The sequence below is a fragment of the Pongo pygmaeus genome, chromosome 12 (genome assembly GCF_028885625.2).
Source record: "Pongo pygmaeus isolate AG05252 chromosome 12, NHGRI_mPonPyg2-v2.0_pri, whole genome shotgun sequence".
Taxonomy (NCBI): domain Eukaryota; kingdom Metazoa; phylum Chordata; class Mammalia; order Primates; family Hominidae; genus Pongo; species Pongo pygmaeus.
In genome coordinates, this window is record NC_072385.2 from 60,324,867 (window position 1) to 60,340,355 (window position 15,489).

A 15,489-nucleotide genomic window follows, 5' to 3' on the forward strand; every position below is an offset into this window, starting at 1 on the left:
AATAAGAGCACACAGGGGTGGGCAGGACCTTCAAACTCACTCATCTCATCCCATACTGTCGTTCTGAGGAAAGGAAACACCCACAGAGGACAGTGATTGGCCCAGGTCATTTGGGACCAGTGCTCAGACTGCTAGTCTTAGATCCCAGCACAGCTTCCTGCTAGGAGCCAAGGAAGCCCTGGGAAGCTAGAGTTCAGCCGCTCAGGAGAAGACTCATCTTAGACCCTGGAACTCGGGGTCCAAACTGGACCTCAGGGATAGGCATGGTGGCCCATGCCTGTAATCCCAGCACTTTGGGAGGCCGGGGTGGGAGGATCACTTGAGGCCAAGAATTCAAGACCAGCCTCGGCAACAACATAGCAAGACCCCATCTCTACAGAAAAATTAAAAATTAGCTGGGTGTTGTGGCGAGAGCCTATAGTCCCAGCTACTCAGGAGGCGGAGGTGGGAGGATCACTTGGGCCCAGGAAGGAGTTCAAGGCTGTAGTGAGCTATGATTGCATTGCTGCACGCCAGCCCGGGTGACAAGGTGAGACCCTGTCTCAAAATTTAAAAACCACCCGAACTGGACCTCAGAGGACCCTTGCTCTTGGGCATTAAAACATTTGCATAGCGGAGTGTAAATTAAGAGCAGAGGTGAGCCCAAGCTGGTAAGCCTGGAGCTCCCATCTCCTACCATTACCTGGTCTAATCAGTACCCCTTTGCACCCACTTGCGGCTGCTGCACGCCACTTGCCACAAAGCATTCCTGCAGAGGCCTGTCACCACTCACATTTTATTGAGAACAGTGGGCAGGGGGGTTGGGAGAGGAGTGCTGACCATTGTGAAGGAGTAAAAACCCAATGGGTAAGGGGCCAGACAGGTTTCACATGGCTCCATGGTCCAGGAAAGGGCCTGTGGGGTGGGCACCTGCCCTCTCTGGGATCCCTCAGCAGAATGCGGCAGGCTCCTCCAGGAAAGGGAGGCATTGGGAGTGTTGGGTTGTAATTCCCATAGCATCCAACCCAAGAGTGAGAGGGGTGGTGCTAATCTGGGGGTGGGGGGGACAAGACAGGGCTACTCTCCAAGTATCTAGCCCAGCTCCTTGAGGTTTCTGGAAGACTTCAATGTTCCTCTGTGGAGACCCTAAAGATGGAGATTGAAGCCAGGAGAGCCCCTCACTGACCCATTTTAACTGGCCCCAGGAATACCAGAGCATCCTAATCTAAGGAGCACAGGCCTGTCAAGCCCCAGGTCTCAGCCATGTTGCTCAGTGCTCATTGGGAAGCAGGTGTGAGAAAGGGTGATGACCCCCTATGTGTCCCTCCTGAGGAAGGCAGAGGCCTTTTCCATACTCCATAAGGCCAGCCACTGTGCCAGGTCCTGAGAGGCAAGGCACGAGTCTGGGGGAGGGGTTAATCTCCACTTCCCCAGATGTCCAGATGGGGGTGTGGGTGGGGGGAGTAATCCCCCTGTCCAGCATTCCCAGGAGACAGCCTCAGGGAAGGGGCTCAGGAGGCCCAGATCCTCCTGCCCGCCTGTGCTTGCTGGGCCAGTGGTCAAGCAGTTGCCTTACCAGCCACAGCTGTGGTGGGGGGAGGTGAGGACGCCTCACCACCTCCCGTCTCTGCTTCAATGAACTTGGTCTCAGATTTACCCCTCAAAAGAAATCAACAGCAAGTTGAGAGGGGAGAAGCCTCAGGTGAAGGGGTGAGTATGGGCCGTGGGGCCAAGGGGAAGAAACACTGTTAGGCCCTGGCCCTGATTCCAGCCCCTCAAACCCTAGAGTGGAGGAACCTTAAGGGGAGGCCAGTTGTGAAAGGCTCAGTGCCAGTGCAGAGTCTGAGCCAACTCAGCAGCAGTGTCCAGGGCATGAGGTCTGGTGGGGGTTGGGGCCAGAGATCCAGGCTCTGTCCTACCCTCTAGCAGAGAGGGCTGGAATGGGGAAAGCAGGCAATGGGAGTGGGAAGTTCCCTCCGAGCCACTTCTCTGGGGGAAGAGCCCTCTTTTCTGGCAGGGTCTAGGGCAGGGCCCTTTCTGGGCAGGGCAACATCACACATCAGTCATCTCATCCCCCAGCTCTGCATCTTCTGGCTCTCCTTCCTCCTCTTCCTCCTCCTCTTCCTCTTCCTCTTCTGAGGTCACATTGGGTTCATCAGCCTCTGCCAGGCATTTGGGACAGGAACAGACAAACAGATAGTTCTCCCTGCAGCAGTGGGGGATGGTGAGGGGGAAAAGTCAGGGAGCTACGGGATACAGGACCCCAGAGCCCAGCTGCACAACCATGTCCCCAGCTGGCACCTGAGGATCTTGTGGCGGCTGTGGCGGCTGCGCTCCCGCTGACAGCAGTCCAAGTAGCTGATACAAATTTCCTGTAGGGCAGAGAAGTGCAGTCTGATGGTCTGTGCTCTCTTAAATGGCATAAGGGCCTCCCCAACACCTACCCTATCTCCAACCACTGCCCCATCTCTAGGAGCCGGGTTGCGTTTCCCTTCAGTGAAGGGGCTGGCTGCCCTCATCCAGTTCCCAGTGCCTTCAGTAGGCAGACCACTATAAGGCTCCAACAGCCTGTGCCTGAGACAGAGGAGACTGTGGTTAGCCTCGGGCCGTGGTGAAAGCCGGTCAATGGCCAAGGTCAGCAGCTGGGACCAGAGGTCTTGGTATGATGCTACTTGCCCTGAAGAAGATTCAACCAGGCACTGTGCCTGCACTAACAGATAAGACCCTAAACCCACAAAGAGCTATCTCCTGCTTTCTCAGAAACTGCATATCTGCATTTGACCAAAAGATAGCTGGGGACAAGAATCTGAGCACATAGGTTTCCCTCAAACACTGTCCTGAGGCTTTCTGGGGATCATATTTTGAAAAAGTGAGGTAGGGTTAGAACATAACCATGAGCTGAAAGACTCAGACCCTAAGGTATGTGGGGATTCCACCCAACAGCCTGAACTTCAAGGTGCTCTAGCCACTGCTATTCCTGATCCCTGCAGAGAACTTCCAAGGCCCACCGCCCACCCATCCCGACAGTTCCTGGTCCCCCTCACCTCTCCTGGCTTAATATCCTCCAGAGCAGTGACATGCAAAAGGAAGTTGTTTTCTGGAAAGGAGGTCTCTGCATTGGGCACACAACTGTGGTTGCCTGGATCATAAGAGGCAGGTAATGAGGATTATTGACTAAAAAGAATAATAGCCTCAATTCTGCAGAGCACTGGGTCCTTTCTTGCTCGTTCATCCCTGCCAAGGCTGAGCACATTTTGGAACCCAAGTTTCCGGATTCTGCATCCAGTGTTCTTTCCTGAAGACCATATAGCACAGCACAAATGAACTCCACAGCATTCCCACTCCAACCCGCTGTGACTGGCCAACTTCATTCTCAGTCGTGTTCCCACTGTCTCACAAAGTGAGGGACAGGGCTCTGTAGGAATGCCCACCCCAGACCACTTAACTCAGTTCTGCCTGCTATTGGACATCTAGTAACAGCTGACACAGGCCCTCTGAGAATCCAGTTTGGGAGGGTAGAGTGGCCCTAGAGCCTGGGAGGAGGAGTTTGCAGTGAGGAAATCAGGGGGTGGGAAGCTGAGGTCTGGAAAAGGCAGTTGTCTGAGCTGAATCTGCCCCTCCTCATCAGGTGCTGATGAGACTCGCCCTCTAGCCTGGGCTCCCAGTACTCCCAAATCTCACAAGGCAGTGATGGTGCAAAACCCATGCATCCCTTTGCAAGAATCAGAGCTCTATGCCTGCCTTAGTACAGGGCCTGGCCTATTGTAAGGTTTTATATATAAGCAGGTATTATAGCACAAACAGTTGGATGAACAAATTAAAAAAATGATAGAACAAAAAGGCCCAGGGGAATTCCTGTGGGAGCTCAGACCTAATGGGGCTTCCAGACTCAACCCTACCAGCCTAAAAAGGGCCAACTGAGAAAGATAAACTGTGGCTGCAAGGCCACCTGGCAAAGGCAGAACCGCCTGGGACCATCCCTCAACGCCATGACTCACAGCAGCTCTGAAGCACAAAGAGGCCAGATCCTTCACAGTTAAGAAACTCTCCAGTTGCTGTAAGACAGTAATACACAGACATTATTCTACCCATTTTTAAAGGCAGGAAAAGGAAACGAGGCTTACAAGGACAGGCAGTGTCTCCACTGTCCTGCAACCCCACCACACTAAGGCATCAGTCCCTACCATCTTACCTAAACTTGCCTCTCCGAGACAGAAGCCTTGCTTTTCTGTCTACAACACATCCTATTTATCCAGCACCCCCCTCCTCCCAGCATCAAGCCTCTGGATACATCTTGGGGCTGTTTCTCACCTGTGTGCCCTGTGGACAGATCTGAAGCTCCGCACAGGCACAAAGGGATTACCTTCCCCCACCATTAATTCAGAGCACCCTGGGGAAAGACTTTGTGTCCACCATCTGACTGGGGGGGTCACCATGGCTGGGTGAGGCCAAGGCCCTATCTCACCAACCTGCCTCGATGTCCTTGTATAGCTGGTCAATGAAGGTGTCAAGCTGCTCACGGTCCTGAGGCTTCAACTCCAGAGCGTCACAGGCATGGACCCACTGGCTTAGGGAGCTGGGGGTCCCAGGCAGCCCATGGTTGGGGAGGCGGAAGCCCAGGTCACAGGGCTCTCCACCTCCAGGTAAGTTAAGCCCAGGAAGAAGGGTCTCCCATCCCCACCCCATTTCATTCTCCAGGTGGGGGCCCATCTTCCCCAACAGAGGCTCCCCAAAACAGATTCCAGTGCCTCATTCTGATTCCCACCACTGTGTCCAGTTCAGTGATCTGTCCAGAGTCCCACCCTACCCCATCCCAGTCTTGAAAGGAACTGTGGCCACCTTCCTCAATCAGTTTCCCACCCCTGAGAGTAACTTCAATAGCTCTGGAACATTCTAACCTGGTCCCGATTCCTTGGCCATTGGTCCCAACAAGAGCAAAGAGAGACCGGAATCCATCCGGAGTGAACCACTGTGTGGGGCAAAAAGAGATGAGCGCTCATTACAGCCACTGACTTTTCTTCCGATTGGACTCTCTGTTTGGGAAGCCTTCTGTGAGTCAGGCTTATCCCAACTCCAGAAGACCAAGTCGGCTTTGACTCAGCTGTCCCAGTAGGAGATGATGACCTGGTTGCTCCTGGAGAGCTGGAGTAAGAAGGAGGCCACTGGTTCCACCCTGTCCTCACTCACCTGGCTGACTGCTTCCTCATAAAGGGCCTCTGTGAAGAGTCTCCGCAGAAGTTCCAGTTGGCCCTGGTTTAGGGGAAGCAGGGAGAGACCTGTATCCCTGGGGATTTCCCATTAGCACCCAGGCAGGGCCCAGGCGACTAGTGGAGGGAAGGAAAAAGGGCCAGCTCTGTAGACTGAGCTTTCCGTAGGGGCAAAGGAAGGCCACAGAATCTACCTCCAAAGAGCTTTGGCAGTCTGCCGGCCTGTTCCAACCCGGGGTGGCAAACCCAAATTTCTCTCCATTTTCCAGCACTTGTACCAGCAAGGCTGAGGCAGCCTGAAATGTCTATCCACACCACCACCGTCAAATCTCTCTTGACCTGGCCTCCAGACCAGCTGGGCTCTCCCACTCTCTTCCTGTAAGTTCAGTGCAAGAGGGCCCACCCCAGATGCAAACCTTGTACACACCTGCCTCCACCCTCAGGCAGCTCCTGCAGGGAAGTCTGCTGTCCTCAGTGAGGACCCATACTCTTTGATTGGGAATGGGCACTCAGGACACGGGCAGTTTCACACTGCTCTCTGATTCTGTGGCCCCGCAACCTTCCAGTCTCCATTCTACCTGATTTGCCCACTGCTGTCCTATGACGAGTCCTGCCTTCTAACACCAGTTAGGGAGCACTTTCAGGACAGGGCATCCGACACGCCCTTCCTCTGTTGTCACCCCACTTCCCAACTGTAGGTCCACATGAGGTCATGAACTAAACAGTGGCAGGAATGTAAGTCCTCTGAATCGATTTCTGGACCCAAGTTCTAACTCCTTCCTGTAGCTCAGAAGTGATCAAATGTGGTGCTCCCCACAGCTGGCCAGAGACATCCTAGGATATTTGGGGAGGGAAGGAGACAGGCCACAGGAGAATAATAACCTTGAATTTGTCTCCCAGAAGTTTATGGACAATTTCCTCCTCTTCATTGGCTGTTTTGTTACAAAACTGGGAAAAGAGTCTGATCCAACGGTCCTTGTCCTTCGCCTGCAGTGAACAAACATACTTAAGGGTCACAGACACCCACCTTCTCACTGGCACTCCCACCCACTTGGGAAATACCACCACACAGGAACTTATAGGGGCCCCTCCTCTGCCTGAGGCTTCCTCCCAATGCTGCCCACCCCCAACCATCTCCCCAGTCGGAGCCGAGATAGCCAATTCAACAACACTTGGAAAGCAGGAGAAAGAGGCTGAGGAACAATATTAACAGAAGGGTGGTTAGAGTGGCTTCTCTCGCTTTATGTAAGACACAATCCTGAAAAAGTGGTGCTTATAAATCAAATGCATGAATTGCTACTGCACAAGGCATCTTCTATATCAGAAACTACCGGCATACTATCACACTGGTCTTTAAGTTAAAAAAAAAAGACTACAGGCAAAATGAGCTCTCCACTCCCTATGCCTGATTTATGTTTAGCGCATTCCGAAGGTTTTACATAGCAAGGAGCTCTCCTTTGGGAAGGCCAGGAAGAACTCTGCATCCAAGCTAGGGCTTTGAGGTGAGGAAAAGACTGAGACCAAGGGTTGAATGGGGCCAAAGTCAGCTTCCCCGAGAGGGCTGGATGGGCTCACCTGCTTCACTGTGGCCACCATCCTGGCCATCAACATGATGCTTGCAGTCTCAGGTGGGTAGTGAATACTCCTGGGGAAAGAGAAAAAAGATTGGCCTAGAAATTCTCTCCCTAGTAGCTGAGCTCAGGGAAGCCGAGTCTGACTGGTACAGAGAAAACTTCCTACCAATTCCGTCAATTACCAAGAAAGCCATAGACAAGGACCTAGGCAAGACTTTGCATCCCTATTGGCTTAATGGGGCTCTTTCTGGGAGAGTGTTAAATGCTAAGGACAGAAGGACTGACAGCCCAGATTAAAAGCAGGGGATAGGGTTATGTGACTTCTGTTTAACCCTAAGAAAGGAAGAAAAATCCGGGGAATTGTAACTTAAGAAAGACGGCAACATCTGATGAGCCCAGGCAGGCAACCAGGGAGGAAAGGATAAAGGAAACAAGAGAGGAAAAGAGACCTACCTCCATGCCTCCTGAAGCTTATTGAGAGGATGCAAGGGGTCATCCTGGGAGGGGCCTGGGCACAGGACCTGGTGGTATTGCTCAGTGGCTGCCAGCCGACATTCTGCACTGCAGTACATCACCTGTTAGGTGGGATAGAGGTCAGTACCCTAGGATCTGGCCCTAGGATCACCTCCAATAACTGCATTCTTTCCACAAATAGCCCCTGAGCTGTAGCTCAGATGTATTATGGAAAGAGAAAACATAGGGTGCTCTGGGGACATGTGAAAGGTACACCTAGGCTTGCAAAACCACAGAAAGGGAAGAGAACTTTTCAGGTAGAGGGCAGAGCCCCTGCCAGGTCCCCAGGAAGAAAGCAAGCTCCCACCAAGCCCATTTTCCAGACAATGTAACTGTGCCTGGGAGGATGAAACTGGAACAATAACCAAGCCTTTTCAACATCTTATCCTACATTGCAGTTTTCAAGGGCCATGACCAGGTCTGTCGTTGCTCCTGTCTCCCCACTGAGGACTCCAGCTAAGGCCTCCCTCACTCACCCCCTTCCAGGTACACTCCCCAAGAATACTCACTTGGCAATGGGGACAGTTCTGGTGGAGGTCCTTGCGCACAGTGCACAGCTCTGGGTGAGGCAGAACCTGGCCTGGTTTCCCAGTCAGCCTCTGGGCATTCTCCTCTGCCTTCTCCAGTGCCCGAAGGCAGTGGTCACAGGCTGAGGGTGAGAGCCAGACACAACAATGTCTTGAGAGCAGAGGCCACATCTATCCCTTTCACAGCCCTACGGAGCACCTGCTATGTGCCAGGCACCATTCTAGTGTTCCATAAAGGTTTCGGAAGTGAGTAAATGAATAATTACATGCATGAATGAATGAATGAATGAATGAATGAATGAATTTATTTCATGTGCATCCAAAGGTAAATGATCCCCTCCTCCCTCTCAAGGACCTCCTGGCCCTTATTGTCTAACTCTCCTTGCTTCTTAATCAGACTCACTCTGTGGGGCTCCCCTACCACCCCCAAACTGGGCTTTTCCCATACTCTGGGGCCAACTGACCCTCCTTTCATTGTGTGTCTCTAGCTTAAGAAATGTGTGGGTCGGGCACGGTGGCTCATGCCTGTAATCCCAGCACTTTGGGAGGCCAAGGCAAGTGGAGCACCTGAGGTTAGGAGTTCAAGACCAGCCTAGCCAACATGTTGAAACCCCGTTTCTACTAAAAATGCAAAAATTAGCCGGACATGGTTGTGCGTGCCTGTAATCCCAGCTACTCGGGAGGCTGAGGCAGGAGAATTGCTTGAACCTGGGAGGCAGAGGTTGCAGAGAGCCGAGATCGCACCACTGCACTTTAGCCTGGGCGACAAGAGCGAAACTCCGTCCCCCTCCCGCCGACCCCAAAAAAAGAAAAAAAGCATGTGAAAAAAGCATGTGGCCACATGTGAAAAAAGCATGTGGCCAGCAAAACTAAGGGCATCCCACTTGTGCTCACCCCTAACTCAGCCTTCTTTGAACAAGGGCCATGTAGCCTCCTCTTGGTGGAGGACTCCACTTTGGCACTGGGCCTTCAGCATGACGTCCCTCATACCATGGAATCAAACTCGCCTGAGTCCTGCTGTGCTCCCTCAGGGAGCTCATCTAAAGAGCCTCCCACCACAGGAATAAGCCTCAAACACCTGAGACTGGACAGAGGCGTGGTTCTCAGGCACAGTTCTTCAATGGAAGACAGCATTTCCTCCCAACACCCAGAGTTCCAGAGACGTCAGCCAGTAGGGATGTATGCAGCTCACTTCCATGCACAAAGGCGACTGGGGCATGAGGAGTAGGAGAGATGTACTCACCTCGGTAGCGATAAAGTGCATTCCAGAGAAATTGTGCAGCCACCAGGGGCCGTTCTACAAAGATGGTCTCCCCCTTCCGGATCAGCTGTGTGGCAAACAGCCCCTTTCCCTAAGAGGGAAGAGGGATAGGATGGCCGTAAGAAGGAACAGAAGACATAGCTCCAAGAGCTTCCAGGAGGCTGTCCAGCCTCACTCCCACATGCCTCACTCTTAGGAGAGGCCTCTGCCTCTGTGAGTTCATGGAGAGTGGTCAGCACCCTCCATAACTTTCTCCTCTGGAAATACAGCTCTGACCTATTTTCAGTTGCATCCCTTTCAGCCCATTCAGAGCAGAAGGCCTGGAACAGGGAGGCAGCCACCATGGCAGCTATCTCAGATTACTTAGTGAATTTTTCTGAGTATGGCCAGAGCAGGGCCAAGGCTTATAGCAGGCTGGGGCCTCCAGTACCAGGAGCTGGTAATGGCAGGGCACTCATCTCTGAGTCAGCCACATGCCACTCCAGGATCCTGGCAGTGGTGTTGCTACACAGGGTTGCAGAGAAATCCTACACCATGGGACAGGGAAGCCTTGTTTGGGGGAGAATGTGTCCTCTTCCTTGGTCAGCTGAATACCCACAGCACCTAGCATAGTGCCTGGCATCCAACAAGTCCTCGGGTGTTGCACTGAAAGAAAGGAGCTAATACTAGTACCAGTCCTAACATTAACTTGCTGTGAACCTTTGAGCCAACTGCTTCACTTTACATCTGTTTCCTGTTTGAAAAGTGAGCATTATAATACTACCTACAAGGTAGTTTCCAGGGTGTAACGATATAGCACAGATGAATGGACCTTATGAGCTCTAGCTTCTTCCTACTCAATGAGAGGTACAGGGACTGGCAACATGGGCATCACCTAGGACTCTTGTCAGAAATGCAGACTCTTGGGCCCCACCCCAGACCTGCTGAATCAGAATCTGCATCGTAACAAGATGCCCGGTGATTCATATGCATGTTAGTTTGAGAAGCACTGGTCTAAAACACTATATACATCATGTAAAGGATGAAGGATGAGAAAACAACCTCTGAACTGCCAACTCTCAAATGTGCAAAAGGACTCAGCAGATGGCTTCAGAACCTAGGCAGTTACTGGCCTTATTGGGCACATACTCCCACTACTCAAAGAAGACGTGTGGAGCCCTGTCAACACTGAGCTGCCACAACAAAAGGAGAGGAAAAAAATGCTTGACACCGAAACAAAATGACCTGTCAGTGTTGCTTCCCAGGTAGCTCCCTACCTTCTTAGAAGGCCAGATAGGGTTGCCTCTCAAACTCAGAGCGAAAAATCTCAACCCTGTGAACAACTCTGGAAGCTCTATCTCACAGTAGAATGGGACAGGTGAAACAAAACCAGGAGGCAAAGCCCTGGGCACACCCTTGCCTGGTTTCCTGGAAGCCCTTCCCCCCATGCCTTGTATCCCATCCCAATCTAGCAAATTGAAAACCTGGCCTTCCTCTATGGGACACGACAATATGAACAGGGACTCACATTATTTCTGACAATCTCAAATTTCAATATTGGACAAATATAGATCTCCCTCTCTTTGTGAAGGACTAAATGCAGAAAATATTTAGTAATCAAAACAAAGAGAAAAAAATCAGAGTTGTTCCTTTATAAAGTCATTCCCAAAACTGATGAGCATATTTCAAGGAAAACAGAGCTCTAACTCATAATATTAAGGTTGGGCCAGGCGCAGTGGCTCATGCTTGTAATCCCAGCACTTTGGGAGGTTAAGGCAGACAGATCACGAGGTCAGGAGTTCAAGACCAGCCTGACCAATATGGTGAAACCCTGTCTCTACTAAAAATACAAAAATTAGCTGGAGATGGTGGTGTTCGCCTGTAGTCCCAGCTACTCGGAAGGCTGAGGCAGGAGAATCACTTGAACCCGGGAGGCGGAGGTTGCAGTGAGCCAAGACTGCACTACTGTACTATAGCCTGGGCGACAGAGTAAGACTCCATCTCAAAAAAAAAAAAAAAAAAAAAAAAGAAGGTTGGAGAGCACTGAACCTGAATGGAAAGGGGACAAACCATACATACTTCCAATTTGAAAAAAAAGTTTTAAGAAAAAATCGTGCAGGCCGAGTATGGTGGCTCACGCCTGTAAATCTAGCACTTTGGGAAGCGAGGATGAAGGATCCCTTGAGCCCAGGAGTTTGAGACCAGCCTGGGCAACATAACAAGACCCCATCGCTATAAAAAAAAAATGGTGCAAAAACTCTAAGACTGTTATAGATTTTTGTTGTTGTTGTTGAGACGGAGTCTCCCTCTGTCGCCCAGGCTGGAGTACAGTAGCACGACCTCAGCTCATTGCAACCTCTGCCTCCCGGGTTCAAGCAATTCTCGTGCCTTGCCCTCAGGTAGCTGGGATTACAGGCGTGCGCCACCACGCCCGGCTAATTTTTGTATTTTTAGTAGAGATGGGGTTTCACCATGTTGGTCAGGCTGGTCTCGAACTCCTGACATCAAGTTCAAGTGATCTGCCCAACTCGGCCTCCCAAAGTGCTGGGATTACAGGTGTGAGCCTCCACGCCCAGCCTAATTTTTGTATTTTTAGTAGAGACAAGGTTTCACCATGTTGGCCAGACTGGTCTTGAACTCCTGACCTCAAGTGATCAACCCACCTCGGCCTCTGAAAGCGCTGGAATTACAGGAATGAGCCACCATGAATGGGCAGACTATGTAGTAGATTTTAAAATCTTGATTAAAAGAAGAAAGCCCACAATAAGCCATGCTGCTATCCGGCTAGTGCACCAGTATGGTAGTCCAGCTGGCTTCCACTGGACCTGGTGAGGTTTCTGTTCTGATTCGTCATGTCTCTGGCATAATAGTTGATAAATTTTTGAAAAGTCATTCCTATCCACAGAAGCAATAAAAAGTAGTCAAAAACTACTCCCACTTGAGGCCCCTGGTCTATATAGTTTCATGACCCAATTCTCTCAAACCTTTAAAGAATAAATAATGCTCATGCTATTTAAACAATGTAATGACAAAAAACACAGAAAGCTTTTCTGTTTTACCAAAAACAACCACGTATAACCCTCATGTGGTAACTTGAGGAAAATAACATAGAGAAAAAAATCACAAACCAATCTCATTTGAATAGAGAAGCAAAAAGCCCAGGATAATCCACGCTGTTACCAAGTCCAGGCAGGTATGTTATTTTCTCCAGCAGCAGATCAGATGGAGGCAAGGAGAGGGCGATCAGCTAAGGTCTTGATAGAAGCCTGGGACAGGAAAACTGTGCAAGGAGAGTGGCTGAAGTGATGAAGTGAGAGGGAAGAAATGAAGAAAGGAAGGGGCTGAGAGACTGGGGGCTAATGAAGAAAAAGGTGAAGAATATCACTGTAAACCAAGAATGATGGAACTGAGACGCCTTCAAACTGTGGCCACCTAGGAGCACTGGAGACTATGGAGATGGAGATAGGAACAGGTAAGGAGACCAAGGATGTAGGAAAGCTGATTTACCAGGAAAGGAGCAGATACCTCTGGAGCAGAAAGGGGGCAAGGAAGGTTGAGCTGGGAAATTAGATCAGTATGATGACGCTGAGAGCAAATGACAGACAACTAGAGGTCTTACATCTTGGGCAAGAACCAACGATACACACAGCCACTACACAGGATAAATTATTCAACCTCACTAGTAACCAAAAAAACGTAAATGAGAACAAATATAATTTTGCACATATCAATAGGCAAAGATAACTAGGAAAAAAATACTGCTGGACAAAACAAAACGATGTTTTCACAGAAAATGAGCTCTAAGACTTTTGACTCTGGGGATGAAAAATACAACAATAAAGGGTCCATTAATAAGGGGTTGGTTGAGTGAACTGTGGCCCTCTCAGGGAAAAAGCTACTACTCAGCTCTTAAAAATTAATATGCAGAAATAGGCTCGATATTGAAAGATTCACTGCCGCATCAAAAAGCAGTTCCTAAAAATGTAATTTTAACGTACACATCTTTGCACAAGTATAGAAGTATGAGTGATTTTTATATTTTCTTTCTTTACATGCATTTTCTATTTTTTTCTACAATGAACTTTTGGAACACAATAAAAACGACAAAATCATGCCACCTTCCTGCTAAAAACTCTCCCAATGTCCCTACGGCCTTTGGACTCTGGTCCAAATTCCTCAGCACTCCAAGGACCTTCGTGAAGGGTCTCGGCCTCTCTCGTCATCCCCTCACCCAAATCTCACACATGAAGTTTGTGAGGACCCACTCTTTTACACCTCAGTTTTCTCTGCCCGGCACGTCCCCGCCCACCGTTCCAGGGATACAGCAGCAAAGCCCCCTAGCCCCGCCCAGAGCAGCCACAGCAGGGCCTCCGGCGAGCTGGCCGGATTCCGCTGGGAGGAAATGCGCACAGAGACTCCGGAGGCCCGGGTCTATCGCGTGACCGCGCCACGAGCCTGCGCGCGGGGACAGACTGGGAGCCCCCGGGCCGCGAGCAGGGGCCGGGCCATAGCGTCCAAGCGGCACAGAAGCCTCTGGGCTCCGGGCATAGAGCCCTGCCGGGGTGTCTCCATGGCCGGACTGGGCTGAGGCTCCCGGCAGGACCCGCCCTGACCTCACCTTGGCGCTGCTAACGAAACGGACTTCCACGGAGACCCGGGCGCGGCCCGCCACGCCCACGCAGAAAGAGAACACGTCGCACGTGGAGGCCGCCATCTTGGGCGCGCCTCCGCCTTATGACCCTTAACCCCGCCTCGACCTGAGAGGCCACACCCCCTTCTGGTCCAGCCCCCGGCGAGAGGGCCCCTCAAGCTGCGAGGTTTTGCGATCCACCGAGTCTGAATTTAGGTTCCGTGGTTTGTTGACGCGAGTGTAGTTGGGCCTGCCTTTGTGCTTTTACATCGGTACCTTTTTGTGTCTGTACCTCTGTATCAGAGACTGTGCGCGTACAGTTTTGATGTGTCTATCTTTGAGTCCGTTGCATGTTTTGTTGTGTTTTTTTTTTTTTGAGATAGTCTCACTCTGTCGCCCAGGCTGGTGTGCAGTGGCGCGATCTCGGCTCACTGCAACCTCTGCCTCCCAGGTTCAAGTGATTCATTCTCCTGCCTCAGCCTCCCGAGTAGCTGGGCGTACAGGCGTGCGCCACTAAGCCCAGCTAATTTTTGTATTTTTAGCGGATTTCACCATGTTGGCCAGGCTGGTCTCGAACTTCTGAGCTCAAGTGATCCGCCCGCCTCGACCGCCCAAAGTGTTGGGATTACAGGCGTGAGCCACCTCGCCCGGCCTCCGATGCATGTTTCTATGTATGTTGTCTCTGTCCACACAGTGGCCTGTCTTCACTGAGTAAAGCGCCCTTTGGACCCAGCCCTAGAGTGGGACAGCAGAAGGCCAACTTACTCCTATCCTTTCTAGCTCTCAGCCTAAAGGGAAGGAATAGCTTATACCCCGGAACTCACTCACCCCACTTGAAGAGTCCAGGACAAGATCTCCTTTCTCGGTAATCCCTATGGCAGCAGGACAGACAGTCCTGCCAAAGGTCAGGGTGGACTTGTGCCTCTCTCAGATTCTTCAATGGCTTAGGGACCTTGCACCCCGCGGGTAGTGGAGGAGTCCATAGTGGACCTCAGGTCTGAGAACCTCTGAAACTGGATACAGAAGTGAGTGTGCGTATGCACACACTGTCGTGAAAAAGGGGAGGGGCCTGTCTCTCATTCAGGACCCCAAAAAGCTGCAAACCACAGACATATGGCATGTGTCCCCACAGCTAGGCCTGACTATCAAGCCTTGTTTTGTTTCCTTGTCCCCTGATTTTGTGTGTTTTGTTTGAGACAGGATCTCGCTTTGTCACCCATGCTGGCATGGGGCGATCTCGGCTCACTGCAGCCTCCAGCTCCCGGGCTCAAGAATAGACTGGGCCACGTAGTGAGACCTTGTCTCTCCAAAAAATAGAAAAATTTGCCGGGCGTGGTGGTGCGTGGGAGGATCACTTGAACCTGGGGAGGTCGAGACTGCAATGAGCCGTGATCAAGCCACAATTATCTATCAAATAATTATAGATAGATAGTTGGCAGGGACAGAGAAAGGTTCTTGAAACTGGCCCTGCCTCTCCTCAAGCTTGCAGCCTGGTGTCAAGGAGCGAATAGTCCACGGACCTGGGGGAGATAGACAGTTGGCAGGGCCAGAGAAAAGGTTCTTGAAACCGACCCTGGGTCCCCTCAGGCCTGCAGCCCGGTGTCAGGGAGCGAATAGTCCACGTACTTGGGGGCAAACCTACCCCTAGAGCAGCTGGGGGCCGTGCCCTCACTCACCGCCAGGTGGCAGGGCAGGCTTCCTTCCATCCCTCAGGTCAGTCCCCGAGAGCCATTCTAGAATCTGAATGGTCTGTGCTACAGAAATCAGCTCTGAAAATCCTGGCAGCAGGCTTCTTTCAGAGAAATCGAGCACATTCTTG

General features: G+C 51.3%; 1 protein-coding gene across 1 annotated transcript; it reads right to left on the reverse strand.

Annotated features, from left to right (window-relative positions):
- Nucleotides 1-756: 756 nt before the first annotated feature.
- On the reverse strand, nt 757-13,794 carry SMYD5 (SMYD family member 5). Its single transcript, XM_054473642.2, has 13 exons — nt 13,659-13,794; nt 9,044-9,152; nt 7,783-7,922; nt 7,214-7,335; nt 6,762-6,831; nt 6,069-6,173; nt 5,167-5,229; nt 4,878-4,948; nt 4,449-4,555; nt 3,978-4,034; nt 3,024-3,118; nt 2,281-2,351; nt 757-2,185 (listed from the first exon to the last, which is right to left on the reverse strand). The coding sequence occupies exons 1-13, from the start codon at nt 13,752-13,754 to the stop codon at nt 2,032-2,034; spliced, it is 1,260 nt and encodes a 419-aa protein (XP_054329617.1). The 5' UTR covers nt 13,755-13,794; the 3' UTR covers nt 757-2,031.
- Between the last annotated feature and the right edge of the window lie 1,695 nt (nt 13,795-15,489).

What these genes read in the sequence shown, in the direction of transcription:
- SMYD5 (XM_054473642.2), bottom strand. Translation starts at nt 13,754, where the DNA reads ATGGCGGCCTCCACGTGCGACGTGTTCTCTTTCTGCGTGGGCGTGGCG. An exon ending in GTTTCGTTAGCAGCGCCAAG is followed by an intron (nt 9,153 to 13,658) that starts GTGAGGTCAGGG and finishes CTTCCCTCTTAG; the next exon opens with GGAAAGGGGCTGTTTGCCAC. An exon ending in ATACAAGGACATCGAGGCAG is followed by an intron (nt 4,035 to 4,448) that starts GTTGGTGAGATA and finishes ACTGTCTTACAG; the next exon opens with CAACTGGAGAGTTTCTTAAC.